General features: G+C 39.5%; 1 protein-coding gene across 3 annotated transcripts; it reads left to right on the top strand.

The window, feature by feature from the left end:
* Positions 1–1,719: 1,719 nt before the first annotated feature.
* Positions 1,720–16,150, top strand: LOC127979646 (zinc finger protein 646). Of its 3 annotated transcripts, XM_052585236.1 has the most exons (5): positions 1,720–2,124; positions 7,787–10,516; positions 10,910–12,061; positions 12,137–12,229; positions 13,302–13,449. In XM_052585236.1, the coding sequence occupies exons 2-4, from the start codon at positions 8,001–8,003 to the stop codon at positions 12,213–12,215; spliced, it is 3,747 nt and encodes a 1,248-aa protein (XP_052441196.1). In that variant the 5' UTR covers positions 1,720–2,124; positions 7,787–8,000; the 3' UTR covers positions 12,216–12,229; positions 13,302–13,449. The 3 variants fall into 3 exon arrangements, with proteins under 3 accessions (XP_052441196.1, XP_052441194.1, XP_052441195.1); XM_052585234.1 differs by lacking the exon at positions 12,137–12,229 and having other exon boundaries at positions 1,733–2,124; positions 13,304–16,150; XM_052585235.1 differs by lacking the exons at positions 1,720–2,124; positions 12,137–12,229 and adding an exon at positions 2,196–2,808 and having other exon boundaries at positions 13,304–16,150.
* Positions 16,151–17,993: the final 1,843 nt, after the last annotated feature.

Consider the following 17,993-nt stretch of genomic DNA (forward strand, 5'->3'; position numbering starts at 1 on the left):
AAATAAGCTGCAGATATGCACATTTGTTATGATATGTCATACCAATTCCCAGTGTGTATTTATTTATTTTATTCATTGGTGCACAGTGACACTAATGGTATCAGATGCCAGTCGATATGAAAATCTTGTGTGCTTTTGTTTATGCTGTAGGAAAAGTCAAGTTAAGTCACCTTTATTTATATAGCGCTTTTAACAATTCAGACCGTGTCAAAGCAGCTTTACAGTTTTAAATAGGAAGATAGTGTGTCAATAACGCAAAAAGACAATAGTAAACACTCAATTGTCAGTTAAAGGCAGTTCAATTCAGTGATGTCATCATCTAGCTCAGTTCAGTTTAAATAGTATCTGTGCAATGATATCACTGGAAAATAAGTGTCCCCAACTAAGCAGGCCAGAGGCGACAAGAAACCAAAACTCCATCAGTGGCAGAATGGAGAAGAAACCAGGCTCAGTCGGGGGGCCAGCTCTCCAGACAAACCAGCAGTTGATCCAGGCTGCAGCAAAGTCAAACTTTGGAGAAGACTCATCTGGTTCTGTGGTCTTGTCCTAATGGCCAACTAGGAGACAAGGTCTTGACTGTGGATCTGTCCCTGGGGTTCATCTAGTTGTGGTCTCCGCTGAAATTTGGGGCTGTAGAGGTCCTCTCTAGGTGCTGATCCACCATCTGAGCTGGATACGTACTGGATCTGGTGGCTACAGTGACATCGGGATAAGAAAGAAACAGAGTAATATTAGCGTAGATGCCATTCTTCTAATGATGTCCCAGAAAAATGTACGCACAATAAAATGCAACAATATATGCAACCAGAACAATAACTTAAATTGAAAATTCAATGTACATAACAGACAAAATGGTCTTGGCCATTAAATAGTGTAATTACAAAGTGTATCAATCTATAACCTTTAAAACATGTGACAATTGAAAATGAATGCCGGTGTGTGTTAATTGTGTTCATGTACTATAGCAAAACAACAGCTATAGCAAAAATATTGTTTATGACAATCTCAGGTATGTTTCAATTATGTTTTAAAGCCATCATACAAAACCCCAAACAAGAGGAAACAATTATTTATCTAATTAAAGGGATAGTTCATCCAAAATTTACATTCTGTAATTATTAACACAACCCCATATATGTGACCCTGGACCAAAAAAAAAACATTCATAAGTCTGGACCCATACAGCCAACAATATGGGTCAAAATTATACATTTTTCTTTTATGACAAAAATCATATGATATTAAGTAAATATCATGTTCCATTAAGACATTTTGTAAATTTCCTACCATAAATATATCAAAACATAATTTTTTATTAGTAATATGCATTGCTAAGAATTAATTTGGACAAATTTAAAGGGGATATTCTCAATATATTTTTTTTGCACCCTCAGATTCCAGATTTTCAAATAGTTTTATCTCGGTCAAATATTGTCTGATCCTATCAAACCATACATCAATGGAAGGCTTATTTATTTAGCTTTCATGTCATGTATAAACCTCAATTTTAAAAAAATGGTCCCTTATGAAAGGTTTGAAGAATGTTAGTAAACCAACAGTTGACGGTGCCCATTGACTTCCACATTGGAAAAAATACTAGAATGGAAGTGGACAGGTTTCCCTTTAACTTTTGGCTTAAACATTTTAATTACTGAAATAATGCATGTAGCCCCCACAGTTTTCCAATGTAATAGCATAGAAAAACATGGTACTTTTTGGTGGGTGGCATTTCCAGTGGATGGACAAAAACTTGCAGACACTGTCTATTGTCTAACGTTACCCAAATACTGGAAACACCTAAAGCAAACATCTGCTTTATGATTTTAGAGAAAAATTAGGTACACGCTTCAACGGACAATGTTAACTTCCAACGCAAACACACGGAGATGAGCGCAGAATGACGCGGTGAAGCACGTCCGCAGATCTACATCCCCGTTCAGCCCGCAGCAGGAAGTGTGCTCAATACACCGAGAACAAGACGGTGGAGCCGCCCGCTGAAGAAAAAAAAAAAGAAAAGAGTAAAAAAATGACTATGGCGAGCGACTGAACATGCAATTTATCATCTGCGCAATCAAAAAGAGCATAAACCCCCATTCCTGATCATTGCGCACGTCTGTAAGTCGGGTAAGTGGTTGCAGCTTGAAGGTGTTTGTTTAATTGCACACAATGGCCACATTCATTGAATCAGAGCTCGCGAGCCTCCGGATCTTTGTGTCGCTAGGCAGCTAACGTTAGCCGACTAGCACTGACCTTATTGCGAAGCAGAAACCATTTCACACTGTATGCCGGGCGTGTATCGTTTCAGACAGATTTATTTTGAGTATTATTTATCCACACGACATCACAATGGTTTATTTTGTTTGAAAGACTGTTTTGTTTGCTCCCGCGCTAATATCGTGAAGAGAGGCTAGCGCGTTAGCTGAAGGGGGTTTGTCGCTGTCAGACCGACACATTAAAACAATCGATGCGATCGCCGGATTTTTTTTTTCGCGCATTCGAACCCTCACACGAGGTTGACAACAAATGAGCGCGAATATTTCGTCTAAAGCGTTTGTCGCTTCGAAAATGATGTTTTTCCTTCCTTCACACACTCGTTATTGGTGCTAAAGCCCACCAGCTAATATTTGCACACAGACAGAGACTCGCGCGACGCGCATCCTGTGAAAAGCACACGGGTCAGGATGTACATTTTTAGGTATCCCTCACAAAGATGTACACACGTATTTGACTAAAGACATTATAGTATATCAAGCCCAACTGGATGCACTACATTTTTGTCTGGGTTCAGGACTTTTGGCGTCTTATTTGGTGAGTCTGGGGAGGGAAAATGACGCGGAATGTCGGGTATCTGCATCTGCTTTTGTCCGGATAAAAAGCGGGTGTGGGAGCGTCATGCCAAGGTCATGGCGAGGCGTTAATCGCTTATATTTGATATAAAAACGTCTTTTGTTCCAGTTGACGAAAATTATTGTTATCATTAGGGGTCCACACAGACGTGTTGTTTCCCATCCGTTTGTTTCTTTGTGAGCTGCGCCATTGGGAAATAACAAAATATAATGCATAATAACATATTTCAACTGTAACAATGTTTTGGGAGGGTCAGTTTATATATTTAGATGATAGGCAAGTTACTAGAAATATTATTATAATTTTTTTTATGAGCCCATGTGTTTTATCACTGTTTACTAGTTTTTAAGAGCTGTAAAAGGTCCCTTTGATTATTAGAAGAATGTAAAATTATGTCCGGAAATATAAAGGGAGTTAATAAAATCTTAAATATCAAGTGAATTGATAAAATGAATATTTATTTATTTTTTTCTGGTTGGAAAATAATACAATGCTATGAAACCATCAACATTTTCTAGCTTCATAACATGCTGCAATAATGATTTGAGAGCTGTTTGTACATAGGGAAAATAAAAGCCAAGTTATAAATAAAACCTGTTTTTTTATGCTTAGCTGTTTTACCTAACTTTTTGACACACAATTGTCTGAATGATAAATTTTTATTTTATTTTATAATCCTTATCGGAAATGACTGAAAATATTGTAGTAAAGCAAAAAATAGTTATCAAGTTTATCACTGGTGATGCAATGTAAAGCATGACAATATTTCAATAACAAAAAACAATATGCATTACCATGTTTTGTGATGTTATATGATAATTCAGTTGTTAAATGTCCAAGTACATATATCGGATAAGTACCATGATATTACCAGCTGATATCAACACTATACCATGATTTAAAAAAAAAAAATTATTTCACTTCAACATGTTCTAGTACAGCTTGTACCAACCTCCAAATGAACAAACATGGTGTAATTAGTCTATTTGTATATTACTGCATTCATTTTATTCTGTAAATTAGGGGTGCACCGATCAAGATCGGCCGATCAAATGCACATCTCGTCAGTAAAGCCGGTTCTGTAGATTTGTCCTACACTGTCAGATTTTCCTACCTCCCATTAAAACAGTGGGTAGTACAATTCTACAATGAAAAATGCTACTGTAAAGTTATAGTTAATTAACGTCTAAACCAACCCTTACTGCAAATACAGTAATTATGTGTTATATTCGCAAATATAATGATCGGTCGATCTTGATCGATGCACCCCTACTGTAAATCTTGACCCATCTGGCATTTTGCGGTATGGATCTTGACAGCGTTGATGAGCTAATGCATCCAGATGGTCTTGAGTCAGAGACCACTGGTCAGGTTATATACCCTAAGGGTATGCGATCTTAACTCGGCTCACAGATGCTGTGAGAAAAGATTAATTCCACATACAGCAGATTGTGCTATGCTTGAATGATGATCACAATCACTTCATAAACACTTCACATAATCTGTATTGCAACTTGTAGCATAAAATGTAATTACAAATGTAAGAAATAGTGAAACTTAAAATTTTGAAACTTTAGTATGTGGAACTTACATGAGCCTTGAAGCATTTTTTTTTCTCCATAGTATATTTCATTGTTCAATTACTTGATATATTAGATAATTACAGAAATATATGCCTTGGTACCAGACTAACCTGATTATCATGGATATATTTAAAGGGAAACTCCACCGTTTTTCCGTATTCCACTATGTTCTTCCATCAACTTAGTTAAGATGATCTGTACCTCTCCCATCTCAGTGCATGCACTTAATCGCTGTAGCGCGTGGTGCCACTATGCTAGCATTTAGCTTAGCACCATTCATTTCTTAGGATCCAAACGGATGAATTTAGAAGCCACTAAACACTTCCATGTTTTCCCTATTTAAAGACGATTACATGAGTAGTTACACAAGTAAGTGTGGTGACACAAAATAAACAGGTGATTTTCTAAGCGGATAAGAAATGATAACTATAAAGTATGGTGGAAGAGCACTTTGATGCACTTCGACCTCGGCGCAGTAATATCACTCAAGTTGAGGGAAGAACACAGTGGAATATGGAAAAACTGGCGTTTTCCTTTCCTTACTGTTATAATTAGCAGCTTGAATGTGATTGTATAAAATATTAGTTTAAAATGACATGAGATGCATACAGGGATATCACATTTTGTAAAGCAAATTGGTGACCTACAAATACAGGCTGATTCAGAGCTACAATGAAATTATACTTATGTGACCCATGCAGAATAATCTGATCCATTAGAAACTATTTTTCTTCAAACCCTGTTGCAGCTCTAAACAAGGCCTTATTGACCTCTTGTTTACCGCCAGATCACTTCACATTGACAGATTTTGATATCAGTCACATATTGTCTGAACATTGGGTTATTGTTGAGGTTATTGTACTGACAGCGAAATAATGCCAAACAACTGGCTTGAGAGAGGCAGGAAAATAATCCAGCTGAGCTTTCTAGTGTTTCGGTTTTCTGATGGCCATTGTGTGGTAAAAGAGCACTTTCTTTCATTCAAGTTGTGTGGTAAGATGAATTGTTCCCCAGTGGAGACTAATTGAAGTGAATTTGTGGTCATGCCTTTTATTTAGTTCTGTTAAAGTAAACTCCACTTGAATAATACTGTGCTTTACATATTATCCTGAGTAAGAAAAGTGGTGGCACTTATTTTGGACTGCCAAACATACTGAATCTTTTTTGAATCAGGCTGGTTCTGTATTTATATTGGAGCCAAAGTGACCAAGTTTCACTTGGCTTTAGCGATGCCCATGACAGTGATTTAATCTAATGAAGTGATTTTGAAGTGAGTACTAGCACTCAGTTTACCAGTGAAAGCAACAGAAAATCAGAATAATGCATGTGTTTTGAAGAGCACATCAGATTGATTTAACAATGGATAACAACGAAAACTAGTTTTAAGAGTAACTTTCAGTATTAAAATTGGGGTCATCAGTTCACAAATATATGAAATGTGGAAATGCAATAAAATGTTGGTCAGTCTTAATTTACACCCCTTGCCGTACTGTGATCCGTGTCCAGGTCAGAACATTGGCACTACAAGATAAAAATAATAAACCCTATTACAAATGAACCATTTGTTGCATCCAGTGGGGACATGATTATGGATTATAATAACTTATACTGTGTTTTTACACTTTGCATCGCATTGCACTGTGTAAACATAAAACCATGTCTGCATTTGTGATCAGAGAAATGAAAAATGACAAGTGCTACTCTACACCAGCGGTTCTCCATTCCAGTCCTCGCACCCCCCAGCTCTGCATATTTTGCATTGTCTCTCTTTGTTAACACACCTGATTCAGATAATAAGCTCGTTAGAAGTGAGCTACATGCATGAACTATGTTCTGATTGACATGGTCCCTACACAGTTTTCATTGCTCCTTACTCCCTGAACAGGGGAAATCTGTTTAAGTTTACTTCTCTTCAGAATATTAATTAATGGATTTGAGTTGTGCAACGTCTTCACACACAGACAAGTGTGACACCATATACCTCTGTAAATAAAATATATAAATTCATGTTTTGCACACTTCAATTTTGCACTTTGAAAAGAACGTATATGTTCGCTTCAAACTGGGATCATGGAGGAATATCATGTCTTGTCCACTTCGCAGGGCACTTATGTCAAGTAGAACAAACGTCTGAAGCGAAAAGAGAAACATACAAAATTTGCAGAGCAGGGAGCACAAGGACTGGAATTAAAAACCACTGCTCTACACTGCTCAAAACTCATGTTTTTAATTATCTGTGGGAAATCCTTTACATATGTAAACATACTTCCTCCATTAAAATGTAAAAGTCTTAACTTTACAAAGAATATCGCTTTGGGTTCAAGACTTTAGTCTTTTCAACTTTCAAGATCTTCTTTATGCACCAATAGCTTGTAACACTCCAAAGACAAAAGGAAAACTTGAAATCGCATCATATGAAGCCTTTAAATGAAAAAGATTCCCTCAAAAATCAGCTGCCATGCCATATAATTAATCAAAAACTACATTGTAGTTATTAATCTGAGCATAAATGTGGTATTGGAGCTTATTTTGGCAGACTAGCTAAAGAGTTGCCAGGGGATGACAAGGCAATGTAACCTTGGTTGTTTGTAGGAGTTTGTATACCATACTGCTGTATTTAGTTGTATCAGGGTACAGATAACAACCTACACCATTTGCATTCTCATTTATATTCATTGAAGCATCGCTGCAAATTAGCATTTAGTTTATTCTGCTAAGTTTTATTGCATTGTATAGGCCTTAGTACTCTTATATTGAAAGCTTGTATTGACAGTGCATGACTTCTGGTTGTTTGTTTTTGCAAATTGCTCACTTCAGCTGTCAAAATAGCTCCAATTATATTTTTTGTCAAACATAGGAACAGCTGAATGGTTAGACAGCCATTAGTGAGTATCTCTTAATCAATTTTGACCCAAACTGCTTGTTTACGAAAGTGTTTTGGCACACGCCCTCCTAAATGTTGATCATACTTGCATGAGCAACATTTTTACCGGGTTGAAGAAGGAAGAGATGAACATTCCAAAATGTAAGAACATTTATTTTGCTTCAGTTCAGTTCCTCCAGATAGGTCCCAAGGCTGCAATATTCCTGAATCACCATGCAGTTGCTATTTATAGTACATTCTGCAAAAAAGTTTTCTTGATCATCTAGGTGGTCACTATATATTCTTTTATAATTTTAGGCCTTACCCATTTTGCATATAATCTCCAATTTACTTACTCTTGGTACACCGTTTCTTATGCTGTTTCAAACTAGCATCTAGATTTGTAAACTGTTTCTGTCACTTATATATATATTAAAATGGTGAATATAGATATATGAAATTAAATTAATTTTTTCTTTTTGTATTTTCTCAGCTTTCCTCTGATGCCCCACAACTGTCCAGACCCTCTCTGAACTCCTCTGATCGAGTGGAATTGAAAGGCTGATTGGAGAGAATATCTGTCACCCAGGTAAAATGGCTGATACTACAGAAGCAGAGAGCTGAACATCACACATTGCCCCCTTTTCTTCTTTGTTCGAGGATCATTTTATGTGGACATTTCCCCCTTCCATTTCAATTTTCTCATCATGGCTATGCATGATATGAATCGTGCCAAGGGTATACCTTGCAAAGAATGCGACATCATTTGCCCAAGTACACCTAGCCTACTGGAGCACATGAAAGCACACTATCATCAAGAAGATAATGGCAGATTTGAATGTGAGCAGTGTGGACGTATTTTTAAGCATGCCAGTAGCTTGGCTTCTCACAAAAAAACTCATGAGATGGGCTCCTTCCAGTGCCCGGTCTGCACCAGAACATTGCCCAATGCAGTGGCGCTCAAAAACCACCTCCGCATCCACACCCTGTCTCCAAGTGCCCAAGCTGAAGAGGAGAACGATGACAATGTTGATGAAGAAAGGGATTATAATCTAGCACAAGATCTGTCTGATGCAGCTTTCAGGAGTCACATTAACAACAGTGGAATGATGCCTGGCCATGACCACGACAAACAAAAATCTCCAGGATCTGAAGATGCCTGGGACAGACCATTCAAATGTGACCAATGTGACAGGACATATCGTCATCATGGCAGCTTAGTAAACCATAAGAAGTCTCATCAAGAGGGCACGTATAAGTGCAATGTCTGTTACAAACAGTTCAATAATCTTGCAGCTCTCAGTGCTCACGAACGCACTCATTCAAAATTTAAGCCCCCTGGAATGTCCATGGGAGCCCTTGTGCCTGAAGCACAATCTGACTCTCGTCCCCTTGGCCCCCAGAATAATGACATGGCACCCAGCTTTTGTCATCTTTGTCAAGTTGCTTTGCCTAATAAGAATGACTTTCAAGAGCACCTTATGTTACATAATGCTGCATCATCTTCGTTGGCGCTTACACGTAGTTTCCCAGGGATAGTGCCTCATAATCTTAGTTCTGTTCGATCCCCAGCGGTGAATCCTTATACACCTGCTCTAGGTGACCCTCTTCCAATGCCTCCATTACCTGACAAGCGTTATGACCCAATGCTAGGCCCTCCTGTTAATAATGCCATATATACCTGTGCATATTGTGGAACGGGACATCCAGACTTGGAGAGTCTCAAAATTCATTATCTTACCCATGACCCTCACACCACAACACATGCTCAAGATGGCCCTGCTATTTTAAATTCTGATGGACTGGCTTCAAACTCTCAAACATCAACATCATCATCCAATGGTGGGACAAGGTCACAGGAGCAGTCTGTAGCCATTGACGATGCTGAACGCCGATTTAAGTGCCAAGATTGTGGGAAAAGCTATCGACATGCTGGGAGTCTAGTTAATCATAAACGCTCCCATCAAACTGGTCAATATCAGTGCACTGTTTGCTGTAAGCAGTATCCACACTTAGCAGCACTTCATAGCCACCTCCGTAGTCACAAATCCCGGCCAAATTCACAGTTGATGGGTACAGAAGAGGGAGATTGGCTTTCCTCTGAGCCACTGACAGGGCTAGACTCTCAACAAGGCTTTGTACATGCTCAGGACCAGGAGAGTGGTGCAACAACGCCAATTTCACTGACCAGTAATCTTGGTGATGCAGCACACTTTGTCCCAGACAGTTCCCACAACAGTGGCCTGGATTCACTGGAATTCCATGACCGATTCGATGGCTCTCTTGCCCAAAGCAATTCTGGTCACTCACCTCTTCCACAAAACCATCGTCAAGCAGACAGTGTCAACCATGGCGGTATGACCAATGGTTACATGGATAACATGAGCTTCCATAGTCCTGGTGGTGCCTCCCTGCCAGCAGGCAGTGGCAATCTCAAAGAAAGTGCTCGCCAGAGGCGTAGTCATGATCTGATGCAGTTTGGAGGTGCTCAAGTCAACTCCCAGGGCAACAGTAAAAGAATGGATAACAAAGATGATGACGATGGAGAGGTTTATCAGTGCACAATCTGTGGAAACCATTACGCCAGCCTGAGGGCACTTCGTAGCCACTTACGAAGCCATGGGGTTAACCATGGGGCAGGAACCTCCTCTGCCATCTCTCCAATAGGTGAGCAAGAGTGGAGGAGGCGACAAGAAGGCAGTACAACCAGTATTTTGATCTGTAGCACATGTGGCCAGAGCTTCAGCAGAAAGCAGGACTTGCTTAACCACGAGCTAGTCCATGGACATCCCCGGCCAGATGGATCTACACATGGCTTGGATGGCACTATCTCTAATTCTAATGGCAAAATGGATGGAAGAAACCACATTTGCATTGACTGTGGCATGTTCTTTGCAGATCGCCACCAGCTGATCACTCACCTGTGTCCAGGCAAGGCGAGAGTGGGGGCATTGAACAAGGGTATGAATGGAGCTAAAGGGATGACGGGTGGTGCTGGTACCAGTGGCAGCGGTGGGCCTGTAGACCCTCGGCAGTTGCCAGACTCTGGTGATCGGCCCCACAGGTGTGACCAGTGTGGAAGGAGTTACAGACACCCCTGCTCCCTGCTCAACCATAAGAAATCTCACAAGACTGGGGTCTTCCGCTGCCTTGTCTGCCAAAAACGCTACTACAACCTACTGGCTCTCAAGAACCACCAGAGGACTCATTTTGACTTAAAGAGGTTAGCCAGCATTGCATGTGCCCTATAATACTCTTAACTGTTTAGTTCTCTTTGCATACTTTGAATGCTTATGTATTATCATGAGTTACCCACTCATGTGATTACCCAGGTCATCACTGAATTAATAGATTTAATGAAAATTGAGTGTCAAAGCAAGTGTGCACTGGTGATTTTTTTCCCATTAGAAAAGACGAGGGCAACAAACATACTGATATACACACATACACAAAGTTGAGTCTGAATTTCATAATGTCTGTACCCCATTTGAGCATTGCGTAGTCATCTTTGTATTTGTAAGGGGACCTTCCCTTTTTCTGTTTCTTCCTTTTTTAGAAGAGCATTTTAACACTGCTTTCTTATCTGCTCGTTTTTGTGTGTTTTGTCTCTTCACAGGCACAAGTGTGAAGAGTGTGGGAAAGCCTTCAAGATTCAGAAGCAGTTGATAAATCATCTACGGCTACACGAAGAGCACAGAGCAAAGACTGGAGATCGAGAACAAAGGGTTCAAAGCATGTCTCATCCCAATGGTGCCCGCTATGAGGGAGGCCCATCACAGCTCCAAGCTATGAGGATGGGTGACCCCAAGATTCAGAATCCTCCTTTGAACACCAATTATGGTCAGCCTCAAGGTTTCAAGAAACCGTATGCGGGGGCTAGGGCCCAGCAAGTTGATGATGGCAGCGGTCGCCGCCCCTTTGCTTGCGATCAGTGTGGACGTACTTACCGTCATGCTGGCAGTCTGGCCAATCATAAGAACCTACACAAGATTGGTGAATACCACTGCAATGTGTGCAACTCAACTTATCCAAATCGACTGGCAATGAAGAACCACCTCCGAATGCATTTCGCTCTTAAGAAATATACCTGCACTGACTGCGGTAGGGGCTTCAGGAACCAGAGGCAACTTGAAACACATACCAGCAACCAGCTCTGCAAAGATATTCCTGGTCCTCTTCCTGGTCCCAGCATGCAGACGGCTCCTCCTCCAACTGAATATGAATGCGATGGGTGCTCTCAAGTCTTTACTACAACCACAGATCTGGCCTCGCATAACTGCAGTGCCCAGCTTCCTTCTTCCTCTGCCTCCTTCAACAGCTCTAATATGAGCATGGAGACAGGTGACCTGGGGTCTCCAGAGCGTGAAGAACGCCCTTTTACCTGTGACCTTTGTGGCTGTTCTTACAAGCATGCTAGCAGTCTGCTGAACCACAAAAATACACACAAAATTGGCAACTTCAGCTGCTCCTTTTGTGACAAGCCGTACACCAACTACATGGCCCTGCGCAATCACATGCGTATCCACACACAGAAGAAGCGACATATCTGCTCAACCTGTGGCAAGGCTTTCCGGCTGGCCCGCTTTCTTCGCAATCACCAGAGAGTCCATGAGGAGGGCCACACCCGTTTTGGCTGCCCCACCTGCGGGAAGAGCTTCCAGGGCCGTTCTGGGCTGGCTAGGCACCGCTGCGGGGACAACCAGGTAGGCAAGGAGGGCGTGAGGAAGGACACTTCAAGCACAAGAGAGGGAGAGGAATACCGGTTCACGTGAGTTTGCGTCTGTTGTTCGTGATTTTTGAAGTGAACTAGTAAAGATCACAGGTTTCTACATGTCTATTACAGGTATATGATCTCCAATCCGGCTTCCTTGGGACCATACGCGTGCCGGAATTCGGATTTTTCTGAAGTTTGGACAGTATGATTAGTGGAGACCAGATAAGTTACCCCCCACTTTGCTTTCAGTTAGCAATATGCACTAGATTGTAAGGATGTCGTGATATAATAGGGACATTTTTATGTACTTACTAGGTAGATGTGTGTGTATTGTACCAAATCATTGATTCCCTCCTTTATTGATCTGATTGATAATATACTAGAATGTATGGTGTAGTTTACTGTAGTTTCCATTTTAGCATTCAGTTGCCATAAGTACTCATACTGACCATGTTATATCAGCTGTCATGCTTCCAGTAATAAATACTGATCTGGGCCCAACAGCATTTAACATGGGACTTAGACCCATTTTTTAAATGCATGTTTACTAAGTATAAATATAGCTTTTGTTGTTTTTAAAGTAAAGCTTAAAACTTTGCTCAATTTGCTGCCAAGACAATATAAATATCAAGCAGAAAACTGTTTTTGAAATGTGCCAACATAATAACACTAACACACTACTTCCATATTATCATATTAAATGATGAGAACAAGCATTCATAAATTTCCATGTTTTATTCTGACCAAAACCTTATTTCCTGTACAATTATGTTATTTTAAGAAAATAACAATTCCTTTGTGTACTCTTTCTATACATGGTAACATATCCATTTTTACTTATCTTTTAGTACAAGTACTATGAGTTTGAAAGCAAGCAGTGATTTGCAGTACATTTTCTCATGATTAGGTTTGTCCTGTAGACTGTTACAAAATGATACATCTACAGTTCATATATTACCACCATAAATTATATAGAATATTATACCACTGCCTTCAATTTAAAACCAAACCCAATCGGTGGATACTTCAAAGTTCTAATTCAAGTTCAGTTTATTCACTGCCTTAATAGGCAATGTTATTCAAGTTATCTTCCCCAAGCCGGGCCAGTTTTTTTGAGTTTTGGCAGCTGGATTCAAGATCATATACCTGTATTTGTGTATCCGTCAATGCACTTATCATAGAAATCAGCTACATGTTGCCAGACTACTTTCAGACTAATCTGTCTTACTAACTATTGAGGGGTTAAAAGGACAGTGAGCAGGGGAGATTAACTTTTCCTCTCCTCCGTCTCCACAGATGTGACCAGTGTGGCCGATCTTACCGGCATGCCAGCTCACTCCTTAATCACAAAAACATCCACACTGTCGGCATCTACAATTGCACTGTGTGCCTCAAGACCTTTTCCAACCTGCTCACACTCAAGAACCACCGTCGCATCCATTCTGAAACTCGAAGACACCGCTGTCCAGAATGCAGCAAGGCTTTCCGTGTCTCCTCCCAACTACAAAACCACTGCCGAGTGCACCGAAAAGAGGTGGAGTTAGCCTGCACTCTGTGCCGGCGGAGCTTCCCTACCCAGGCTAGCTTTCGACTCCACTTGGAAATGCAACATGGCCGTGCACCAAAATCATTGCAACAGCCTGGGGTTTCGTCCAGGGGCTCAGATGTGGGTTGGGGCTCTGGGCTTGACCTTACACTGATGCAGGCCCAGGGACTGGATCCTAATGGGCTTCCAAAGCTTAACCCCTCACACCATGGCCTCAGAGGGAGCAGCTCATCTGGGCATCAACAACAACAGCAGCAACAACAGCAGAGTCGCAGTGAAGCGGGGTGTAAGTCGCATATCTGTGATCAGTGCGGCCGTGGTTACCGTCACGCTAGCTCGCTTCTAAATCACAAGAACAGCCACAAAATGGGCACCTATTTTTGCAGCTCCTGTCAGAAGGAGTTCTCCAACCTGATGGCACTCAAAAACCACAGACGCATCCACACTGAACCCAAGCGTTACCAGTGCCCGGACTGTGGTAAGGCTTTCCGGGTCTCCACCCAGCTCATCTGCCACCGCCGCATCCACACCAAGGAAAAGCCTTTCTCTTGTAAGCAGTGTGATAAGCACTTCTCCAGCAAATCCAACTTAAGACACCATCAGAAGGTCCACTGGAACAGCTCGTCACCTTCTTCTAGTCTGACCATGGGCACCAACTTACTGAGTATTCCGTCTGGGCCCTTTCTATAGTGGTGAGAACTGGGGAAGCAGAACTTGCGGTTTGTTTCGGAGAAACACGCCAAGGATTTTGGAGGTGCCAAAACCCCCATTCCTTTTATTCTCAGTCATCTCTAGTGCTTGAGGTGTGGCCGTGAGGCTTTTGTTGAACAGGTTGATGTTTAGGTTAAGAGAACTGTCCCTGCATGTTCCCTGAAACATTGGATTAAACAATGGATTTGTTACATTGCGTAATAACTGTTAGTTTAGGTCATAGTGACATTTTCCCCACCCTTTCTCTTATCCTAAATACCACTGGTGACCTTACTTGCATTTTCATAGTTCCCTTTTGGGGGTGGGGGACATTGAGGGCCACTGCCTTCATTTCTGATACCAGCCTTTTGAAGAAGTGCAAACTAGCTGGCGTCTTGTTTTAATTCTTAAAAATGGATTGCTTTCAAATGAGACATTTCCATATATATTGTGTATTAAATAGCACTTTTCCCACCATGGTACTGTTAGATCAGTATTGTTTTTGTGATGTCATATTGGGCAGGTTAAATTATAGTGACTTTAGGTTCAAAATGGACACGTATCCCCATGGTCAGGGTAACTGCCACAAGAAACACACATTAGAAATCCATACATTTCATCCCATGCCCAGCTTTGATTGATAGTCTTGAAAGCATTCTAAATTTTCAATCCTAGACAATACAAAGAAAACACGTTGATTGTCCGATGAATTTCGAGACGTGTCGAGCAACTTGTATGTTTAAGAAGTAGAAGTAACTATGTTTAACAGTGTATAGAGCGTATTTGAAACGTCTTCAGTTATTGAAGGCAACACATTTGTGTTGTGTAGGACTGTCAGAAGTTCTTTTTTTTTGTACTCTTCCCCATTTTTGTTGATGTTCTAACTTTTCTAACTTGTGTGGTCCTTCCAGCACGAAGATGAGCTTCAAACCTCACTATTCAGCAGGTGACAGCACTGCGCTTATTGGGTTCATTCATTCGTTCCCCCCTTAATTTTACGATGTTGCTCAGAACCCATATTTTAAAACTGCAACTAACTGCTAGTGTATAGAAGCGATAGGGTTGTGCTATGAAAAAAAAAATGGGAGAAAAGCGAAAAGGAGAAAAATGTATATTGATAGGCTTGTAATGGCATTTGGTTTTACCTTGTATTGTATTGTACCTCGGACTGTATTATTTACAGGAAAACTTTTATAAAAGAACACCGTAGTATGCATTTTATTTATATTAACACTTGTAACTGAAAAACGCTAGTTTTAGAGCTCCCAGTTTTAGGATTTCTTGTTTCGACCCCTCCATTCTCCAGAGGCTGTCGGACACGGTGTCAGGAATGGCAGGACTCGTAAAAAACACTTGTTATAGTGACTGTAATCTCCACTTTCGTTGCCATTGTTTGTTATGCTTTTAAACGAACATTTCTGTCCCTTGTGCAATAAACAGGGAACTGTAATAATGTGTGTTTTGATTGCAGTACAATGAGTGTAAACATATCACTGTATTATTATATTGACTTTCTCACGTGTTGTCGTGACTGTCTACCCCACGCTCATGTCAAGATTGGATGTGCCTGTTTCACGCTTTAAGCTCACACGTTAAGGAATTATTTTGTGATCATTACAGTCAGCAAGGCAATCTTATTTGAACTCCTCAGTTAAACCATGTTAACCCATGTATTTATTTTGTTTTGGCTTTCTTTTTTATTTAATTGTATTTTACTATTTTGAGCTTGTTTTCAACCTATAATTCCTTGGAGCACTGGTGCTATGTAAATGTATTTTGAGTGAAAATGAAGTTGTATGTGCTATGATCAAAGCACGGGAAGATTATATATTTATGTACATTTACCCTTGCAAATTTTACACAATTGGATAGTAAAAAAAAAAATAATAATCTTCCCAGGTGCACAGTTGCTACTTTGGCAAGATTTGATTCCAAATATAAATGATAAAAGTTTTAATATTTTTTTCTTCCTTGTTTATATATAAATAAGCTATATCTATCTATATATATATAAACACATATATATTGTTTATATATATGCACAAACACACATATATGTGACTGTATACTTTTTTTAAACTACATTTTGATAATTAATTTCTTAACAGAACATGTTTGAATTATAACCTCAATGCTCTCAAATAATAAAAATTAATGTGACATTCACTCTACATTTATGTGTGAAAGTTTGCCACTCATGGTTGGTGTTCTGAAAGAGTCACCGTCCACCATCTGGTTTCAATTTCATGGTGTCCTTGGTAAAGTATGTTTATTATGAATGTTTCCATTCATGGATTTTAGGATTTTTAATGCACCTGACAGCTGGGGTAAGCAGTTTGTCTTAACTGAGTAATCAAATAATAGCAAAATGAATTCCTCACCATTACTTGTCTTGTACAGTTAAAACCACATAGGATTTTGCTCCTTGTTCAGGCTTATCACCAAGATGAACTCTGATATAGTCTAGGTATCCTTGAAACTTTTGATAAATACACTAATATATAATCAGTCATTTCTATGCACGATAATATTTATGCAATACTTTTTTTTTTTTAACCGATAAACCAAAATCAAGTTTTTCTTCAAGTTATGTTTTTTTTTTTTACTTTTAGCAGATTTTTTGTTTTTATTTTATTTTTATTTATTTTATTTTTCTCTATTTTTAAGATCGTGGAGTTTATACAAGAAAGTAGGGATGAGGGGGAATTAAATTGGGACAGGTATGTCCTTGAATGTACGCACAGTAGTTGTTTTATATAAATAGTACAAAGGACTTTTATATATAACGTTAGCTACGAATCAGTCCAAAATCTGAACCAGAGCAGATCAAATCAAAGGCAATACAAAGATAATTAAATAACAAAATAAGGCGGATAAACGTATCATAGACCATTTAGTTAACGTTACTCAATAAATGGAGCAATCGGCAGGTGTGTGTATTTATGGCATTCATGACGAATATGCAGCGACAGCGACCACTAAAGGTGCACTAAGGAATTCCCGCGCGTGACATCAGCGCCAAGAAAAGCGCGCCATTCTACATCAGTTATTGAGCAGCAGACCAGAAAGGTAACTATTATAATTTATAATAATGTACTTGTTTATACAAACATACCTTGGTTATATTAGGCAAGTTGGCATTTTAGAAATGTAAGCATAACATTAAGTTAACTCCAGATTAAAATCTATGTCATTATTTAACGTTACTCACCAGAGGGGTTACCAGGATGTCATGTTTGGGGGGGCAACATAGACAACTGAAAATATCGGCACAAAATTAAGCTATATTACACACAATCTTTTTTAATGCATATCTTTTTCTAAGACAGGAACCCAGAGATAGGCACAGGGCCCCTATTAGGCTATCACATAAAAGTTAAACCAGGTCAACAGATACGACAGATTCATATATATAATGAATAAATGTAAACACGTATGCCTAGAAATATATTAGGCCACAGGGTGTCAGGAGATTTGGAGAGTTGAAATAAAAGCTATTTTTGTAAAACTATAAGAATTTCAATTATGATATGATTAGCAGAGGCAACATAACTTTTTTTAAATATAGTTTTATTTTTTTATTTATTATTAGTGGTGCTTGCCATAGGCAAATATTATTATTATTTTATGGGGGGTTGGAGTCTGTATGGATTTGGTCTCCCTCAGGGGTGGGTGATATAATAAAAATCGAACAATTTTTTTTTTTTTTTTTTTTTCAGAAATACCATGATTTTATCATATTTGTCATGT

The sequence above is a fragment of the Carassius gibelio genome, chromosome B19 (assembly GCF_023724105.1).
Source record: "Carassius gibelio isolate Cgi1373 ecotype wild population from Czech Republic chromosome B19, carGib1.2-hapl.c, whole genome shotgun sequence".
NCBI lineage: Eukaryota > Metazoa > Chordata > Actinopteri > Cypriniformes > Cyprinidae > Carassius > Carassius gibelio.